We start from the raw sequence: 17,944 nt of genomic DNA on the forward strand, positions 1-17,944 counted from the left end.
AGGAGCCAGTTCAGCTCAATTATACTGCTGTTTCTATGCACCGTTTGAAAGCAAACCTGATCAAAACTCACAACTGTAGAATTTTAAAACTACAGATTTTCACAAATTAAAGTTTTAGACACTTTCTTATGTAACATAACAGAGCAATGAAACTAATACAATGCTCAAATAGCAATCTGTTAGACAAACAGCACAACTGTTACAGATGGACACTGCTGGTTACAGAGGAACATTGCAGGCAACGGTTGTACTAATAGGAAACAGATAGTCACTGCAGCTGGACAGAGCAGGAAACACCTGGACACAAGCAACAGCTGGATGTTGCAGGCTACAGCGAGACATTGCAGTTACAGCTGGACATTACAGGTAACAGCTGGACATTACAGGTAACAGCTGAATGTTGTAGTTTACAGCGAGATACTGCAGTTCATCTTCAAAAATAAAAGCATTTGCAACCAACATGTAAGGATTGATGAATAAAGCTTCTCTGTCTCCTTCTACATTCTGTTGCCAATTAATACCAATCCACCTTTGCAAACAGAGCTACGTTGTAGACAGTATAATAAACTAGACTGAGCAAAGTTGATCTAGTTCCTGCGTTTTAAACATTTGCTGTTCGGTGTTTTAGAGCCACTGCTGCTATATTCACAAGCCGCTGTTCTAACAGCTGGCTCCACAGTCACCGTGCTATGTGCATGTCATTATAACTGGGCACAGCTGTTGCTACTCTAACTTTACCTAAACAGCAGCAAATTGAAATGCTTCCCTTTACGAGGTGCTTATCTATTCTAAAATGAACACGGTTCCAATAATTAATTGCTAAATGAGACTTGGAATGAGGTGAAATTAGGTGATTCCTGTGTAATGCCACTCACAGTCCGTCGTATTTTTAGTTCCCTACAACGACTGTAGGGAACAGAAGATAGGGCTCTCTGTGGCGCAGTGGCAATGGTCCTGCCTCTGGACCAGGATGCCTTGGGTTCAAGTCACACCTGCTGCAGAAGTGTGTAATAACATCTTTGAACAGGTTGATCCGAACATAAACAACTAGGGAATCAGGGGAAGGGACGCTTATGGTGCAGTGGTAGTGTCCTTCCGCTGAGCCAGGAGGGTCACGTTCTAGAATCATGGAACCCCTACAGTGTGGAAGCAGGCCATTCAGCCCATCGAGTCCACACTGACCATACAAAAAGCACCCCATCCCTGTAACTCTGCATTTCCCACCTAACCTGCATATTTTTGGACTGTGGGAGGAAACCGGAGCACCCGGAGGAAACCCACACAGACATTGGGAGAATGTGCAAACTCCACACAGACAGTCACCCAAGGGTGGAATCGAACCTGGGTCCCTGGCGCTGTGAGGCTAACCACTGAGCCGGTGATGTGTACTAATACCACTGAATGTGTTGATTATAGTATCTAGGGAGTCAGATATCAAGCTACATTTATTTGAATAAACGTTTAAGACAACAAAAGAGAACAATGTGCACTGGGATTATGCCCGAAACATTTCAAGTGCCTCTTTAAAAGACAGAGAATGACTTGAATTCACACCATCCCCCAAGCACTGAGCTCCCAACAGGAGGATGTCAGCCAAGCCTTCCATGACCACAGATTCAATTCCACTGCAGGCATCTTCCAAGAGAAACAGAACTTACCACAGATCATGAGCTCTCACCCATACGTCAATCCAGAGGTCGGGGTGGGGTTGATGAGCCTACGCGCTCCACTGCTTAACATCGAGAGTCCCTCAACAAACACACACCTCACACTGGCCCTTGCTTCCAAGTACCTTCATGTGAACTTACTTTGTGCTTTCCAAATGGAATTTGGACCTTGAAAAGCCAAGCTCACATACTGAACCATCTTACATATTGAAGATTACTAATGTCAGCCTCTGCTTAAATGACTTGTACCTGATGATGGAGGACACTATTTAATCGCCACAACATTCAGCAACATTTGTAACTCCTGAGATGCTGAAGCAGTTCAGATCCACATATATGACATCTCAGCCTGGGGTTGATAAATGGCAAAGTAATATTGCCCTCACTTACAAACACACAAACAAAGAACAACAGTAGGACACTCAGCCCTTTGAGTTAGTTCCCCCATTCAATAAGATCACGGATGATCTGATTTTTAACCTCAACTTTACATTCCCACCTATCCCCCGCTAATAGAGTCATAGAGTCATACAGCACGGAAACAGACCCTTCTGTCCAACCAGTCCATGCCAACCGTAATCCCAAACTAAACTAGGCCCACCTGCCTGCACTTGGCCCATATCCCTCCAAACCTTTCCTATTCGTGGAACTTATCCAAAAGTCTTTTAAACATTGTAATTTGTCCCCGCACCCACCATCTCCTCAGGAAGTTCATTCCACATGCGAACCACCCTCTGTGTAAAAAAATTGCCTCTTATGTCTTTTTTAAATCTTTCTCCTCTCACCTTAAAAATGTGCCCCCGGTCTTGAAATCTCCCATCCTGGGGAAAAGACAACTACCATTTATTCTATCTATACCCATCATTATTTTATAAACTTCTATCAGTTCGCCTCTCAACTTACTATGCTCCAGTGAAAAAAGTCCCAGCCTATCCAGCCTTTCTTCATAACTCAAACCTTCCACACCCGGCAACATTCTGCTAAATCTCTTCTGAACTCACTCCAACTTGATAATACCCTTCTTATAACTGGGTGACCAGAATTTGACACAGTATTCCAGAAGAGGTCTCACCAATGTCTTGTCCAACCTCAACATGGCTTCCCAAATCTTATACTCAAAGGAATGAGCAATGAAGGCAAGCATACTAAATGCTTTTTAACCACCTTTTCTATGTATGACGCAAACTTCAAACAATTATGTACCTGCACTCCTAGGTCCCTCTGTTCTACAATGCTACTCAAGGCCCTACCCTTGTTTCTTGTACCAAAATGCAATACCTCACATTTATCCGGATTGAACTCCATTTGCCATTTTTCATCGGCCCATTTGACCAAGATCCCTCTGTAATCTTTGAAAACCTTCTTTACTGTCTACTATGCCACCAATTTTGGTGTCCTCTGCAAACTTACTAATCATACCTTCTATATTCTCATTCAAATTATTTATATAAATGACGAACAAAAGAGGACCCAGAACCAATCCCTGTGGAACACCACTGGTCACAGGCCTCCAGTCTGAAAAGCAACCTCCCACCACCACCCTCTGTCTCCTGCCGTTAAGCCAGTTTTGTATCCAGTTGGCAAGCTCACCCTGAATCCTATGTGACCTAACTTTACTAATTAGTCTACCATGCAGAACCTTGTCAAAGGCTTTACTAAAATCCAAATAAACAATGTCCACTGATCTGCCATCATCAACCATTTTGGTAATTTCCTCAAAAAACTCAATCAAGTTTGTGAGATGCAATTTTCCTCACACAAAACCATGCTGACTATCCCTAATCAACTTTTGCCTCTCTAAATGTTCATAAATCCTATCCTTTATAATCACTTCCAACAATTTACCCACAATTGAAGTCAGACTCACAGATCCAAAGTTCCCCAGTTTCTCTTTACAACATTTCTTCAACAAAAGGTACAACATTAGCCTCCCTCCAGTCATCAGGCACCTCACCCAAAGTTATAGATGATGCAAATATTTCTGCAAGGGGTCTTATAATTTCCTCCCTTACATCCCACAACGTTCTGGGATCCATTAGATCAGGTCCCCTTATATTCTCTAAGACCTCCTGAACTTCCTCTTCTGTAATGAACACTGTTTTTAAAAACATCAAAGTTTATTTCTCTGCATTCTCTAGACTCCATTTCTTTCCCCACAGTAAAAACTGATGTAAAATATTCATTTAGTATCTCTCCCATTTCATGGGGTTCAGCACAAAGACAACCTCCTTGATCTTTTAGAGACCCTATCCTCTCTTTAGTCACCCTCTTGCTCTTAATGTATTTGTAGAATCTCTTTGGATTATCCTTAACCCTATCTGCCAATCCAAACCCTTTCCCCTCTTTGCCTTCCTGATTTCTCTCTTAAGAATGCCCCTATACTCTTTATATTGATTAAGAGATTCAATTGAACCAAGTTGTCTATATCTGAAATAAGATTTTGTGCCTCTGACAGAAGAATCCTCTTTAACAATAATTCTATTAAATCTTGTCAAATGCTGCATAACATTCGAATTGTTCCAAGTGTCCAATAACTGACTGGCCCTTGCATTTTCTTTGGAGAGACTATCCTCTTCTACAGTTTCAAAAACTGAATATCTATTTGATAGAGGAATAGCCACTGGAGCCTTTTGAACCTTTCCCAACAGTCACCCATCTATTTGACTGTGTAACAACTTTATTAATCTATGAGCCATCTCACCCTGTACCTCATATGTGCTCTTAATAACATTAAGCCTAAAAAATATCAATAACACCTTATACATAAAATAAACAGCCTTTCATTACCTACTGAAAATAATGTTAAAATGGCAAAAATTAAAAACATGTATCAAACATATGAAATTTAAACAAAATAAACCACTTAGCTGCTTAATTGAATAAAAAAGACACCTCTCCAATGAATTCCTCGAAGAAAAAAAAATCTTCTCCAGAGCTGACCATGTGTAGGACTCCACAAAACAATAACACAACTCCTTATTTAAAACAAAACTTTGGTTTTTCAAAAAAAAACCCTTTGCAGTGTGGGAAAAAAAACCCTCTAAAAACCTCTGCAATGTGAAAAAAACCCTCTAAAACAACATTTCTTATTTTTTCCTCCTTATTCTTCATCTATTCAAAATGGCACTGACTCATGGTGACGAATGAAAGGTTTTCAATGTATTTGACTGTATTCTTATTGTAAAATACACGTGATGATAGATTCATTCAAGAATTCACCTACTTCTGCCTTAAAAATATTTAAGGATTCTGTATACTTAAAAAGATAGTTAAAGATTCTGCCTTTTGAGGAAGGGAATTCTGAGCGAAAAGTAAAGTTTTGTCATCTCTGTCTTAAATGGGTGACCTTTTATTTATAAACTATGATCCCTAGTTCTAGTTTTTCTCACAACAGGAAATGCATGCCACACACACCTCCAACAAGAGAGTACATAGCCATCTTCCTTTGAAGTTTCGTGACATTACCATCACTGAAGCCCCCACTACAACCTCTTTCTAGTGGGAGGTGGTGGTGATGGTGGTAGAGGATGGTTACCGTTGTCCAAAAGCTTAGCTAAACCCACCATATAAATACAAAAGCTGGGAATTCTGCAGTGAGTAACTCACCTCCTATCACCCCAAACTATTTCCACCATCTACAAGGCACAAGTCAGGAGTCTGATGGAATACACCCCACTGGCCTGGATGAGCACAACAACACTCAAGAAGCTTGACACCATCCAAGATAATCAGTTGACTTGATCAACACCTCATTTATCTTTGTAAATATGCATTACTGCTGATGCAGTTTGGCAGCTGCGTGGACCACATAGAAGAACGACTACGATAACCCATCGAAGTCTGGATCCTCAGCTGCCTTTGAGCAGAAGGCAGCTGCATGCAAACGTGAACACCTGATAGTTCCCCTCAAAGCCACAAACTATCCTGCTATAGAACTATATGGTTGTGCCTTCACTGTCACTAGGCCAAAATCCTGCAACTCCTTCCTACAGGCACAGTGAGTCCACCAAACTAACGCCAGAGTTGCATTTCTTGCCGCTGGGCCCAACTCGTCAGTGTCACTTAGATGCCATTCTGCCACCGTTTCACCGCTGCCAGTGCTGGACCCAATCACTGAGGAAGTCGCAGCTCCTCAGGAGCCATCTTTCGCCACCAGGCCTACCTCGCTAATGTCGATGTAGCAGCCGCTGGTTCTGATGCCTGGTCCTGTGCTCATCCAGGGAAAGTAATTAAGGGCTCGCTGTCCTCCACACTGGGCCTACTGGAGGTCTGCAGTGGGCCCACCACAAGGCCCACAGTGGGCTTGCTCAATGTCTGCATTCTGGGCTCTCACCACCACTGATGCCATCCAAGCTCAGGATAAGAGGTAAGTAAAGGTACAGAGAGGAAGAAAAAACAAGACAAGAGAGGGAAAAAGACGAAAAGGTCTTGATCATAATGACCAAAGGAATGAAAGATTAAATAATGTCCCAGTCTGCAGCATGGATCTTGCAGCTGCTCCTGGGATTGCAGGGCCAATTAAAGATTTATTATAGATTTTTTTGTCAGTTATTACAGTCATTATGTTTGACTAATATAACATTTTTATTCATTTTGTTTCATTAGCATTCAAAAAACCCAAAAAAAACAAAAAATATCTTGGTTTTTTTTCAACAGACTTGTTTTAAAATGAATGGCTGAGTTTTTTTAATTCTAAATTCAGAAGTTATAAAGTCTATGTTGTTTTAGAGGGTGTTTTTTCACATTGCAGAGGTTTTTAAGAGGGTTTTTTCCCCACACTGCAAAGGATTTTTTTTGAAAAACCAACGTTTTTGTATTTGTCTGGTGTCACATGGAGGCCAGACCAGGCGAGGATGGCAGTTTCCTTCCCTAAAAGGACATTAGTGAACCAGATGGGTTTTTCCTAACAATCGGCAATGGATTCATGCTCATCATTAAATTTGTAATTCCAGATATTTTTATTGAATTCAAATTCCATCACCTACCATAGTAGGATTTGAACCCCGGTCCCCAGGCATTATCTGGAAGTCTACCAGACCGACCTTGAAGTCGCCGAATCTCAGGCGCCATCTTTTGCCACACTCCTAATCCACAGCCTTGCCACTGCTCCACAGAGAGTCCACTTAGCTGGCATGGACTGCTGCTGTTCAAGAAGCAGGTTCACTACCACCTTCACAAGGGCAATTAGGTTTGCTAACAAGTGCTGGCGTAGTAGTCAAGCAATTTAAAATTTGAACAGAGCTTGGCAGTTAACTGCTAGTCATCATTACCTTCTACATTCTCCATGGCAACACCTCTACAAATCAATAAACAACTGAAAATTGTTAGAATAATCAAACAATTAGCCATTTCTTACATAATTCCAGAATGCATGGCAACAATCAATTTAGAATTGTCAGTGAGACCAAGAATATGGTGCATTTCTTTGCACTGAAAGTTACATTTGTTAGTATAAAGGGCCCTGGCCTTTTCAGACTGAAGGAGCAGTTACACACACTATACCTGTTTCAAAACAACAAAAAGTGGGTGACAGCCATTCTCCAGCTCATTTCCCAAGCCAATGCCTTATCCAAATCAGAGTCAACCTGCTTTGCTTAAACTGAGCTTATCAGTTATCTGTCAGTCATCATTAACTGGTGCATTCTCCTCAGCAACACCTCTACCAATTACAGTCCACCCAGCAAACAATCAGTACTCTATTCTCATCGATTATGGTATTTCTTGCAAATTGTTCCCGATGGAATGTAAGAGAAAATGCTACACAAAATGTATCTTTTCTCAGCCCACAAAAGGAGACCGTCCATAACAGATCAGCTGAGGCAGGGTTACAGCCGCCTGATATCTTGAAGATGGGAAGTAGGCCATCTTCCCGGTGATGTGGACTTGTGCAGAGGAGCTCACGCTAGGGGCAAATAAAACATCAGTTTGAAAACAGTGTAGTGCTGCCTCAGACAGATGGCAGCGAGATGGATCGATGGATTGGCAAAAGAACGAGGTTTGTGATATCGCCCTGGGGCAACGTTTTGATTCTCCCAAATAATTGATCAATTGGAGACATTTCCTGATCAACTTATGGATGTTGACTAAGCAGTGTAAAAATTTAGAGATAAATTATGGGGCAGCATGGTGGCTCAGTGGTTAGCACTGCTGCCTCAACGCCAGGGACTCAGGTTCGTATTCCACCCTCAGGTGACTGTGTGGAGTTTGCACATTCTCCCAGTGTCTGCGTGGGTTTCTCTGGGTGCTCCAGTTTCCTCCCACAATCCAAACATGTGCAGGCTAGGTGGATTAACCTTGCTAAATTGCCCATAGTGTTCAGGGATGTGTAGATTAGGTGGGTTTATAGGGGGATGGTTCAGTGTGGACGTGTTGGGCCAAAGGGCCTGTTTCCACACTGTAGGGAGTCTATTAAAAAAAACGTATTGATGGCAGTAAGGCAGAGCTGGGCACCATCCATGTGTATGTGGGAAAATGATGCCATGATTTAACTTGACATTACTGAAGGGCAAAACATAGATACAAAATTGGTGACTGCTAGGGATAGATTTTTTTAGGGACACAGAGGCATTGGTGCTGGAAGAGAAGACATTACAAATAAATGATTGGTTATGACTGGATTATCCAATGTTAGATACAGATGCCATTGTAAATGCCACCTTAGAAGTCTAAATAATCCTTTCACTAACAGGGTTGGCTTATACTCAAAGTACAAAAGTAAGCAGCCAGCAGATGGTTGCAAATTTGAAACATAAATGAAAAAAAAAATGCAATTTGTGTTAAAGTAATGTGAACTTTATTTATTGCATAAAGTAACCATGCAAAATATTTATATCTACAATCAAAGCATTTAAATCTATTAAATTCATTGACAGCAGCATCTGGCTGAAAGAGGATGTATGTCTTAAACCCATACCTGCTTTTGTCACACAACTTGTAATGCCAGTGTGATCTTTTGTTCTCAGTTACAAGGCGCTAGTAAATAAAGCATTCATTTAGAATCCCCACAGTGCAGAAAGAGGCCATTTGGTCCGCACTGACCCTCTGAAATGCATCCCACCCAGACCTCTACCCAATAACCCCATATTTACCATGGCTAACCCATATAGCCTGCCCACTACAGACAATTTAGCATGGCCAATACACCTAAACTGCACATCCCTGGCCACTATAGACAATTTAGCATGGCCAATCCACCCTAACCTGCACATCTTTGGACTGTGGGAAGGATCAGAAGCACCCAGAGGAAACTCACACAGACACAGGGAGAACTGCACGGTGGCTCAGTGGTTAGCACTGCAACCTCACAGCACCAGGGACCCGAGTTCAATTCCACCCTCGGCCGACTGTCTGCGTGGAGTTTGCACATTCTCCCCGTGTCTGTGTGGGTTTCCTTTGGGTGCTCCAGTTTCCTCCCACAGTCCAAAGATGTGTAGGCTAGGTGGATTGGCCATGGAAAATTGCCTGTAGAGTTGAGGGATGTGTAAATTAGGTGGGTGCTCGGAGGGTCGGTGTGGACTTGTTGGGCCGAAGGCCCTGTTCCCACACTGTAGGGATTCTATGAACGTGCAAACTCCATACAGTTGCCCAAGCCTCGAATCAAACCCAGGACCCTGGCACTGCGAGGCAGCAGTGCTAACCACTGAGCCTCCATGCCATCCCCATTTGTGGGGCACAAGTTTATCAGGCCATGGCTGAAAGGATGGATTGGTTTAAATTCCAAGTGCAAAAGCATAATTCTTGGTGCTGTTAAAACTGGGTTGTCTTATATGTCGGGTCACATTTCTGCCATAATCGACAGCACGGACTACGATGCAGTTTCCTCTAGTTACCACAGTTCTGTGTGCCACTGTTATTCCTTCCTCCATACAGTTTGCGATGGTTTCTATTCATTGGGCCCTTTGTTGTCATTTTGCATGTAACTGTCATCAGGCAAATGTGGAGCTTTGCAAGCTGGCTGACACCCAGAAGTATATGCACACATATCTTGCAAATGATTGGAACTAAAGAGTGATAAATATGTAACAAAGACCAGAAAATGAAAAGAGAAACTAAATGAGATAGTAGATCTGTTGAGAGAAAAAAATATAGCTCAAAAAGTAAAATATTTCTAAAATAAGAATTTTAAAAGTCAACTTTATATTGTGCACTCAGTCTGAAAATATTGATGGTGAGCACGCACAGTTGACATTTATCTTTATGTGGTTGTTGTCAGCAGAGATGCCAAACTTTAAAAGAGATGTGTAACTTCCTTGTTTAAAGGTATCAGCTCGATCTTGAATATATCACCAATGGTATATATAATAATATATGATTATATATAATGATATATTAATGGTCACCATGATTGAGGCCAGCCTTCAATTCCAGAATTTAAAAAAATAACAAATCTAGATCCCACCAGTAGCTGTCATCAGGTGTGAACCTGCTTCCCAGCCCATTGTAGAGCCTGGGCCTTTAATACCATAGCGGCACCATTAAGCCACCATCTCTGGGCTCCCCATACATATTCTCCATACTGAACTGACGAGTTATAGTACAGCCAATTACTGGTCTTCTTTCAGTTTCAGTTCTGCTCTCCTTATTTTAATCCCAGACATTGAAATTAATCGTATTTGCAATGGTATATTAACACACTGGACAGATAAGAACAAAACCAGGCATAAGCAGCTCTATTATAATTCCACCCAGAGCCAATACATTCAAACTCAGTCATAAGAACTGCCAGAACTTGCCCACTGATCTTTGGCATCAGGACAGATTTGGTGTGCCACAGGACATAAGACAACTTGTAGCTATTAGCGAAAGGAAATCAATAGTTTTCATCTTCACTGTATGGGGCGCAACATCATGAGGGCAGCGATCCTGTCAAAGGCAGAGCTCCAAAGCTTGTTGGCACTCATCACGCACAGGGTGGCACAGTGGTTAGCACTGCTGCCTCACAGCGCCAGGGACCTGATTCCAGCCTCGGGTGCCTGTCTGTGCGGAGTTTGCTTGCTCTCCCTGTGTCTGTGTGGGTTTCCTCTGGGTGCTCCAGTTTCCTCCCACAGTCAAAAGATGTGTGGATTAGGGTGGATTGGCCGTGCTAAATTGCCCCTAATGTCCAGGAAGGTGTAGGCATGGTGGATTAGCCATGGGAAATGCAGGAATCTGGCAGGGACATGGTTCTGGGTGGGATGCTCTTCAGAGGGTCAATGGGCTGAATGGCCTGCTTCCGCACTGTAGGGATTCTATAATTTTAACCAGATGCCGCTCCATTGGATAAAAGCAAAACACTGTGGATGCTGGAAATCTGAAACAAACACAGAAATTGCTGGAGAAACTCAGCAGGTCTGGCAGTGTCTGTGGAGATAAACAGAGATAACATTTCAAGTTTACTGGTTATAGAGTCGTACAGCATGGAAACAGACCCTCCAGGCCAACCAGGTTTCCTAAACTGAACTAGTCCCATTTGCCTGCATTTGGCCCATATCCTTCTAAATCTTTCCGATCCATTTGTACAGCTGCATGGATAGGAGAGATTTAGAGAGATATGGGCCAAATGCAGGCAAATGGGTCTAGTTTAGTTTAGGAAACCTGGTCGTCATGGATAAGTTGGGCCAAAGGATCTTCTGAAGAAGTCAAACTGGACTCGAGATATTAACTCTGTTCATCTCTCCACAGATGCTGCCAGACCTGCTGAGTTTCTCCAGTGTTCTCTGTGTTTGTTAGTGACTCTGTTGGCTCAGGCATGTCTACAGGACAGAAACTGTAAGCATAGCCAAGCATCTTCCCATACAGTGGGCTGACAGGACCCAGGCGGCCAGTAGGACCTCCAAGTCCGCACTTCAAGGAAGTTGACAGGAATGTTGTAAGAGCCCTAAACATCGACTGTCCCACCTGGGAGGTACCAGCTGGTGAGAGAGGACAATGTCAACATCCCATGTCGATTGACACAGACAGCAGGAAAGCAAGTGGTTTGGACTGCTTGGTGACTGGACCACTGCCATAAACAGCCACCAATGGTCAGGAATCTGTCTAAATAATGGGGCCTCTGAACATCATGCTTTCATAAAATGATCTTGTGTGTTATTAGGATCTAAGAGACTTATTATATCTCAGAGTCGAATGGGAACAGGAAAAAGAAACATTTGTTTTAATTCTCGATTGGCCCAATAAATCTTCTGTGATTGCAGGCCACAGGCATTTTGAAGGTTTGTCTGTTCTTCATTTGCGTGGTTTTCTCTGTGAGGTTTCTCTCTCTCTTTCTCTATGCTTCTTCCCCTTTGTTGGGCACTTGGGATTATCAACAACTTTGTAAAAGATGCTATTAGCTACATTGGAATCAAGGTAGCTATTTAACTATAAGACATGTCGCTTTCAATCCCAAATTTGTCATTGCATGACATCCACATCTGTCAATGAATAACAGTCAGGAATAGGAGCTGCTAATATTGGGGTGGGACAATTATATAATTTTTTAGCTATTCATTCATGGTATCTCTGGCTGGTCCAGCATTTAATTTTCAACTCTAACTGCACTTTAGAAAGTGGTGGTGAGCTGCCTTCTTGAACCACTGCTGCTCTAATGGAGTAGATGCATGAATAAGTCTGTTAGGAAAGGAGTTCCAGGATTTTGGCCCAGTGCTAATAAAGGAAAGGAGATTAAGTTCCAATTGAGGATGGTGCATAGCTTAGAGTGCGGTTTTGTAGGATTCCAAACGTTCACTGCTCTTGTCCTTTTAATGGTCACAGGTTCGGAAGGTGCTGTCAAAGGAGCCATGGGTGACTTGCATTTTATAGATGGTGCGCAGCAGATTGACAGACTGGTAAATGACTAGATTGGTCTGCTGGGCAAGTTTCCACATTATAGATAGATGCCAGTGCTGTAGGTGTACAGGAGGAGCTTGGCTTGGAGCGTGATAAATTCAGAAACACAAGTTTTCAGTACTATTGCTGGAATGTTGTCCGGGCCTCTTGCAGTGTACAACGCCTCCAGCTACTTTTTGATATGAATTAAATTGGCGTCTGCGATGCTGGGGTTCTCTGGAGGAGGCCGAGATAGATCAACTACTCAGCACTTTTGGCTGAAAATGCTTGCATCCAAGGTATCTCTTGCTCTGAGGTGCTGGACTCCTCCTATCATTGAAGATGGGGCGATTTGTGGAGGCCCCTCTTCCTGTTAGCTTTGATTTATCCACACCACTGGATGTGGCAGGATTGCAGAGCTTGGATCTGATCCGTTGGTTATTGGGATCGATCAGCTTGATGGCATGCCGATTCTACAGTCTGACATGCAAGTATTGTCACAAAGATAACAGCTCAGTTTTGGGTCAGTAATGCATGTAAGTAAAGTTGCCATAGTCTTCCCTTACCATAGGCTGCTCTCTTATTAGAGAGAGAGACATGACTAGTGGTGGTTTAACCTGAGGGTCACCATGCTTTAGGTGAGGGGAGAAGATGCAAGGGAGAGTTCTTCATGGTAGCGTTAGTGTTGGCTTCACTTTGTGGCACAAACCAGCCGCCCAGTCAACTGAGCTAGCCAACATCCAAAAAAAGTATGCCTTGAGCTGATGCATTGCAAATAACATTTGTGCCAACAATACCTATCACAAACAAATGGAATGCTTCCTGAAGTTGCCTGTAAGGTAAATGTATTGAGATATGAAGAGTATGTCCTCTCTTCCCCACACCTAGTGATGGTGTTTTTGCATAGAGTCATACAGCACAGAAACAGTCCATAAACCCAAACTAAACTAGTCCCACCTGCCTGCTCCTGGCCCATATCCCTCCAAACCTTTCCTATTCATGTACTTATCCAAATGTCTTTTAAAACATTGTAACTGTACCTGCATCCATCACTTCCTCTGGCAGTTCATTCCACACACGAAGCACTCTGTGGAAAAAAGTTGCCCCTCATGTCTTTTCCAAATATTTCTCCTCACATTTTAAAAATATGCCCCCAAGTCTTGAAATTCCCCACCCTAGGGAAATGACACCTGCTATTCACCTTATTTGTACTCCTCATGACTTTATAAATCTCTAAAAGGTCACCCCTAAACATCCTATGCTCCAATGAAAAATGTCCCAGTCTATCCAGCTTCCCTTTATAATTCAAACCCTCCATTTCCAGCAACATCCTGGTAAATCTTTTCTGACCCCTCTCCAGCTTAATAATACCCTTCTTATAACAGGGAAACCAGAACTGAACACAGTATTCCAGAAGAGGCCTCACCAACATCCTGTACTACTTCAACTCCTATACTCAAAGGTCGGAGCAATGAAAGCAAGCCTGCTAAGCACTTTCTTAACCACCCTGTTTACATGTGACACAAACTTCAAAGAATTATGTATCTGAACCCCTAGGTCTCTCTATTCTATAGCACTACCCAACTTCCTCCTCTCTAACCCGCACTACCAGGGCAGGTTGTGGGCACATTATCACTCCCAAATTTCCCTCCAGCTCATGGACTGCCCTGACTTGGGAATATTACTCATTTGTAATGAGTCAGAATCCTGAAATTCCCAGCTTAAACTCCCTCCCTACCTACAGTCACTGCAAGGGTGGTAGCGCTTCAAGAAGGTGGTTCACCACCAGCCTCAAGGGGAGCGATGGCCTAGTGGTATTATCGCTGGACTATTAATCCCAAGACTCAGATAATATTCTGGGGGACCCGGGTTCAAATTTTGCCACAGCAGATGGTGGAATTTGGATTCAATAAAATATCTAATGATGACCATGAATCCTTTGTTGGAAAAACCCGTCTGGCTCACTAATGTCCTTTAGGGAAGGAAACCGCCATCCTTACCTGGTCTGGCCTACATGTGAATCCAGACCCACAGCAATGTGGTTGACTCTGAACTGCCCTCTGGGCAATTAGGGATGGGCAATAAATACTGGCTGAGCCAGCGATGCCCTCATTCCGTGAATGGATAAAGGAAAAAAAAAGTTAAATTTGGGAAATGAATGCTGGACTTGGCCCCACAGAAGAAACAAAATAAATTGATCATTGGTCATAACAGGACTGAACAGATCACCACAATATTTTGAAGCCAAAACTGAAGCAAATTGGTAATGTAATATGAATAAATTCACCTTGATGTGATTTCTTACAAATGATGACTGTCCCAGCTTTGTTTAGGCAGTGCCACTGAGATGTTCTGTCCCTATGTGAACGGTTCAGAGTCCTTAGTTCACAACTCTCAATTTTATTCCAGTTTACTGTGATCAAAGGCAATCACTGGTTCCTGGGGCTCCTTATAACTGTGTTATGTTGTTAAATTCCCATACCTGCAGAGTCCTGCTTTTGACAAATAAATCACTTCTCGCACAGAGAATCACAGAATTGTCACAGCACAAAAGGAGGTCAGTCTATTGTATCTGCACCAGTTCTAATGCCCAGTGCCAATCTCCTGCCTTTTGCCCATCTCCCATTTCTCTCCAAACAATCATCCAATATCCTCTTAATATCCACCACATTTACAGGCAGTGCATTCCAACCTTAACCACTCGCTGCATATAGAAATTTTTTCGTACATTTCTCTATAGAACCGTTCTTCCATTGCATCTGGGTGTTGCGGTCATTCTGCAGATTTTTTAAAAATTACAACTGAAAAAGTGTAAGCAATGTATAACTCCTAATAGAACCTAAATTTAAAAAAAAACACCAATGGCATGCTGCCAGAATTATTGCCATGATTCTTATTATGGTTACAGACACAGCTCTTGCCACAAATATTGGCAAAATCACTGACATATTCCCTATTTGTCTTCTGTGTCTTTCTAATCTGTTTAAGATGATGGACATGCAGCAAATCAAATGCATTGAGGATTGTCCACACATGCCACAGCTTTGTTGATGTTTGAAGAGGCCAATCTGAGAGAGGCAGGTTCTGCCACCCATCCTGTACGTGACGTGGTTATCACCAGATTGTTCTTTTTGATGTTGGCACGTGTTGCCAAGCCACTGTAGCCATTTCTCATTGTGGTGGCACAACAACAGCTCACAAATGGTGTTCCATTTTCCTCTGACATCAGCTAGTCATAGTCATCCAGTCATAGCAAACTCTGGCAAGGAAAAAGGCTCTTCGGCCCATCAAGTCGGCACCCTGTCAAAAACAGCCACCGAACTACTGCAATCCCATTTTCCCAGCACTTGGCCCGTAACCTCCTATGCCCTGGCATCACAAATGCACATCCGAATGTTATAAGGGTCTCTGTCTCTTCTACAGCCAGTGAGTTCCAGATTCCCGCTATCTTCTCGGTGAAAAGGCTTTTCTTCACATCACCTCTAAACCTTCCGCCCCTTACATTAAATCTATGCCCCTGGTCATTGATCCCTCCATCCTTCCTATCTACCCCATTTATAACCCCTATAATTTTATGTATCTCAAACATGAGCCTTTCAGTCTTCCCTGCTCCAAGGAAAACAACCCCAGGCTGTCCAACCTGTCTTCAAAGACTGAAACTCTCCAACTCAGGCAACATCTCCTGTGCACTCTCTCTCCAGGCTCTCTTAGTATTTCCCAGCTGTGTAAATCAATGTCATGCACGTTCCCTCAACACAGAGCTTTGGGTGTTCCACTGGTTACCTGACTGTAGAGAAAATTCTTGGACAAGCATTTACCTCCCATCCTGTGATCATGACTGAGCCAGAGAAGACATCTGTCGAGCGGCAACTTTACCTTCGAGAGGAATGTCAAATTCATGGCTTTACCCTTCCGTAAGATGCCCAGAACACACCACAAACTACATAGATAAAAGTTGTTGAGCTTCATTTCGTGATAGCTGTGAATTGCCTGTGTTTCACAGCCATAGAACAAGGCACCGAGAACACAAGCATCATAAACCAGCATCATGTTTCCTGTTGTGAAAGATCCTGGCCACAATTTTATAACTACTACCATAATTACTGCCACAATTACTATTACAATTACTGCCACAATTATGACTCAGACCATGATTATATCCACATTTACTAATATGTTTCTTGCCACAATTATTGCTGCGGTGACAAACAGAATTATTGCTATGAGTTTTACCACAAGCACTGGCTTGTTTTGTAACATAATATCCGAATATGACAATGAGTACTGCACTGAAGACCTCAATCATTGCTTCAATGTTGCTGCTACAACAACTGCGATGATTGCTGTCATGAACACTTCAATGATTACTTCCACATTGCATGCAACGATTACATCAATGAATGATGCCATAATTACTGCAAAGATTACTACGATGATTATGCCAACAATTATTGCCACAATTGATTACAATCACAATTTGTGCAAAGATTACCACAATAATTGCTGCAACAATTTCTGAAATGATTGCAACCACAATTACTGCAATGCTTACTCTCCCAGCTTCTGCAACAATTAGTGCTAATGTCATCAATTACTGCAAGGGTTGCTGCCACAATTACTGCAATGATACTGCCACAATTATTACAATGAACACTGCCACAATTACTGCAATGATACTGTGACAATTATTGCAATGATACTACCACAATTATTGCAATGATATTGCCGCAATTATACTGCCGCAATTACTGCAATGATACTGCCGCAATTACTGCAATGAATGCTCTCACAGCTTCTGCAATGATTTCTGCCATACTTTGTCAATTACTACAATACCACAACAACTACAATGATTTTTGCCACAATTACTCCAGTGATTGCCGCCATAATTAATTCAATGATTACTGCAATGATTATATCCAGCATCCTTGCAATGATTACTCTCTCAACATTTTCAATGATTATTCCAACAATTATTACAACGAATGCGGCCACAATTATCATAAATGATTACTGTCATAATTACTCAACAAAACTCCCTGTAAAATTCTTGTCATGTGGTTTTATTACTGTTCCTGTGACTGTCAAGATTCTTGCTAAGATTTCTGGCAGAAATAGTGAGACTTGCCTCCTTACCTTGCCCTACGTTTACCGTGGAGTGGTGCCCATCAAACAATATAACCAACTATATCTCTCTATAGAGATTCCTGCTCCTTTGTGTAGTCTGGCTAATTACCACCTCATATTACTTGATATGCCTTCCAAGGATAATGTCTGTTTTTGAACTTTTGTGCGCTATTATTTGTGTGTGACAGGTTTCCTCAATCGTACTTACAAAACCCCAATTACCTTATGGCTTTTTTCAGCAAGGTTAATTTCATTACCCAGATCAGATTTTGAATAATTTGTTTCTTGTTACATTTTGCATTAATTTTTCATTGTTAATCTTCTGGAATTACAGTCGACATATTCGATAGGATTTACTGCTTGTT

At 42.2% G+C, this 17,944-nt stretch overlaps 1 protein-coding gene across 1 annotated transcript in view; it reads right to left on the reverse strand.

Moving 5' to 3' along the window:
* roraa (RAR-related orphan receptor A, paralog a) overlaps positions 1 to 16,300 on the reverse strand; it is a 147,495-nt gene extending 131,195 nt beyond the window's left edge. The window contains exon 1 of the mRNA XM_048617284.1: positions 16,271 to 16,300. Within this exon, the coding sequence (XP_048473241.1) occupies positions 16,271 to 16,277 (7 nt within the window). The 5' untranslated portion in view covers positions 16,278 to 16,300. The remainder of the gene's footprint in view (positions 1 to 16,270) is intronic.
* Positions 16,301 to 17,944: the final 1,644 nt, after the last annotated feature.

This window comes from Rhincodon typus, chromosome 36, assembly GCF_021869965.1.
Source record: "Rhincodon typus isolate 14 chromosome 36, sRhiTyp1.1, whole genome shotgun sequence".
NCBI classification, from domain to species: domain Eukaryota; kingdom Metazoa; phylum Chordata; class Chondrichthyes; order Orectolobiformes; family Rhincodontidae; genus Rhincodon; species Rhincodon typus.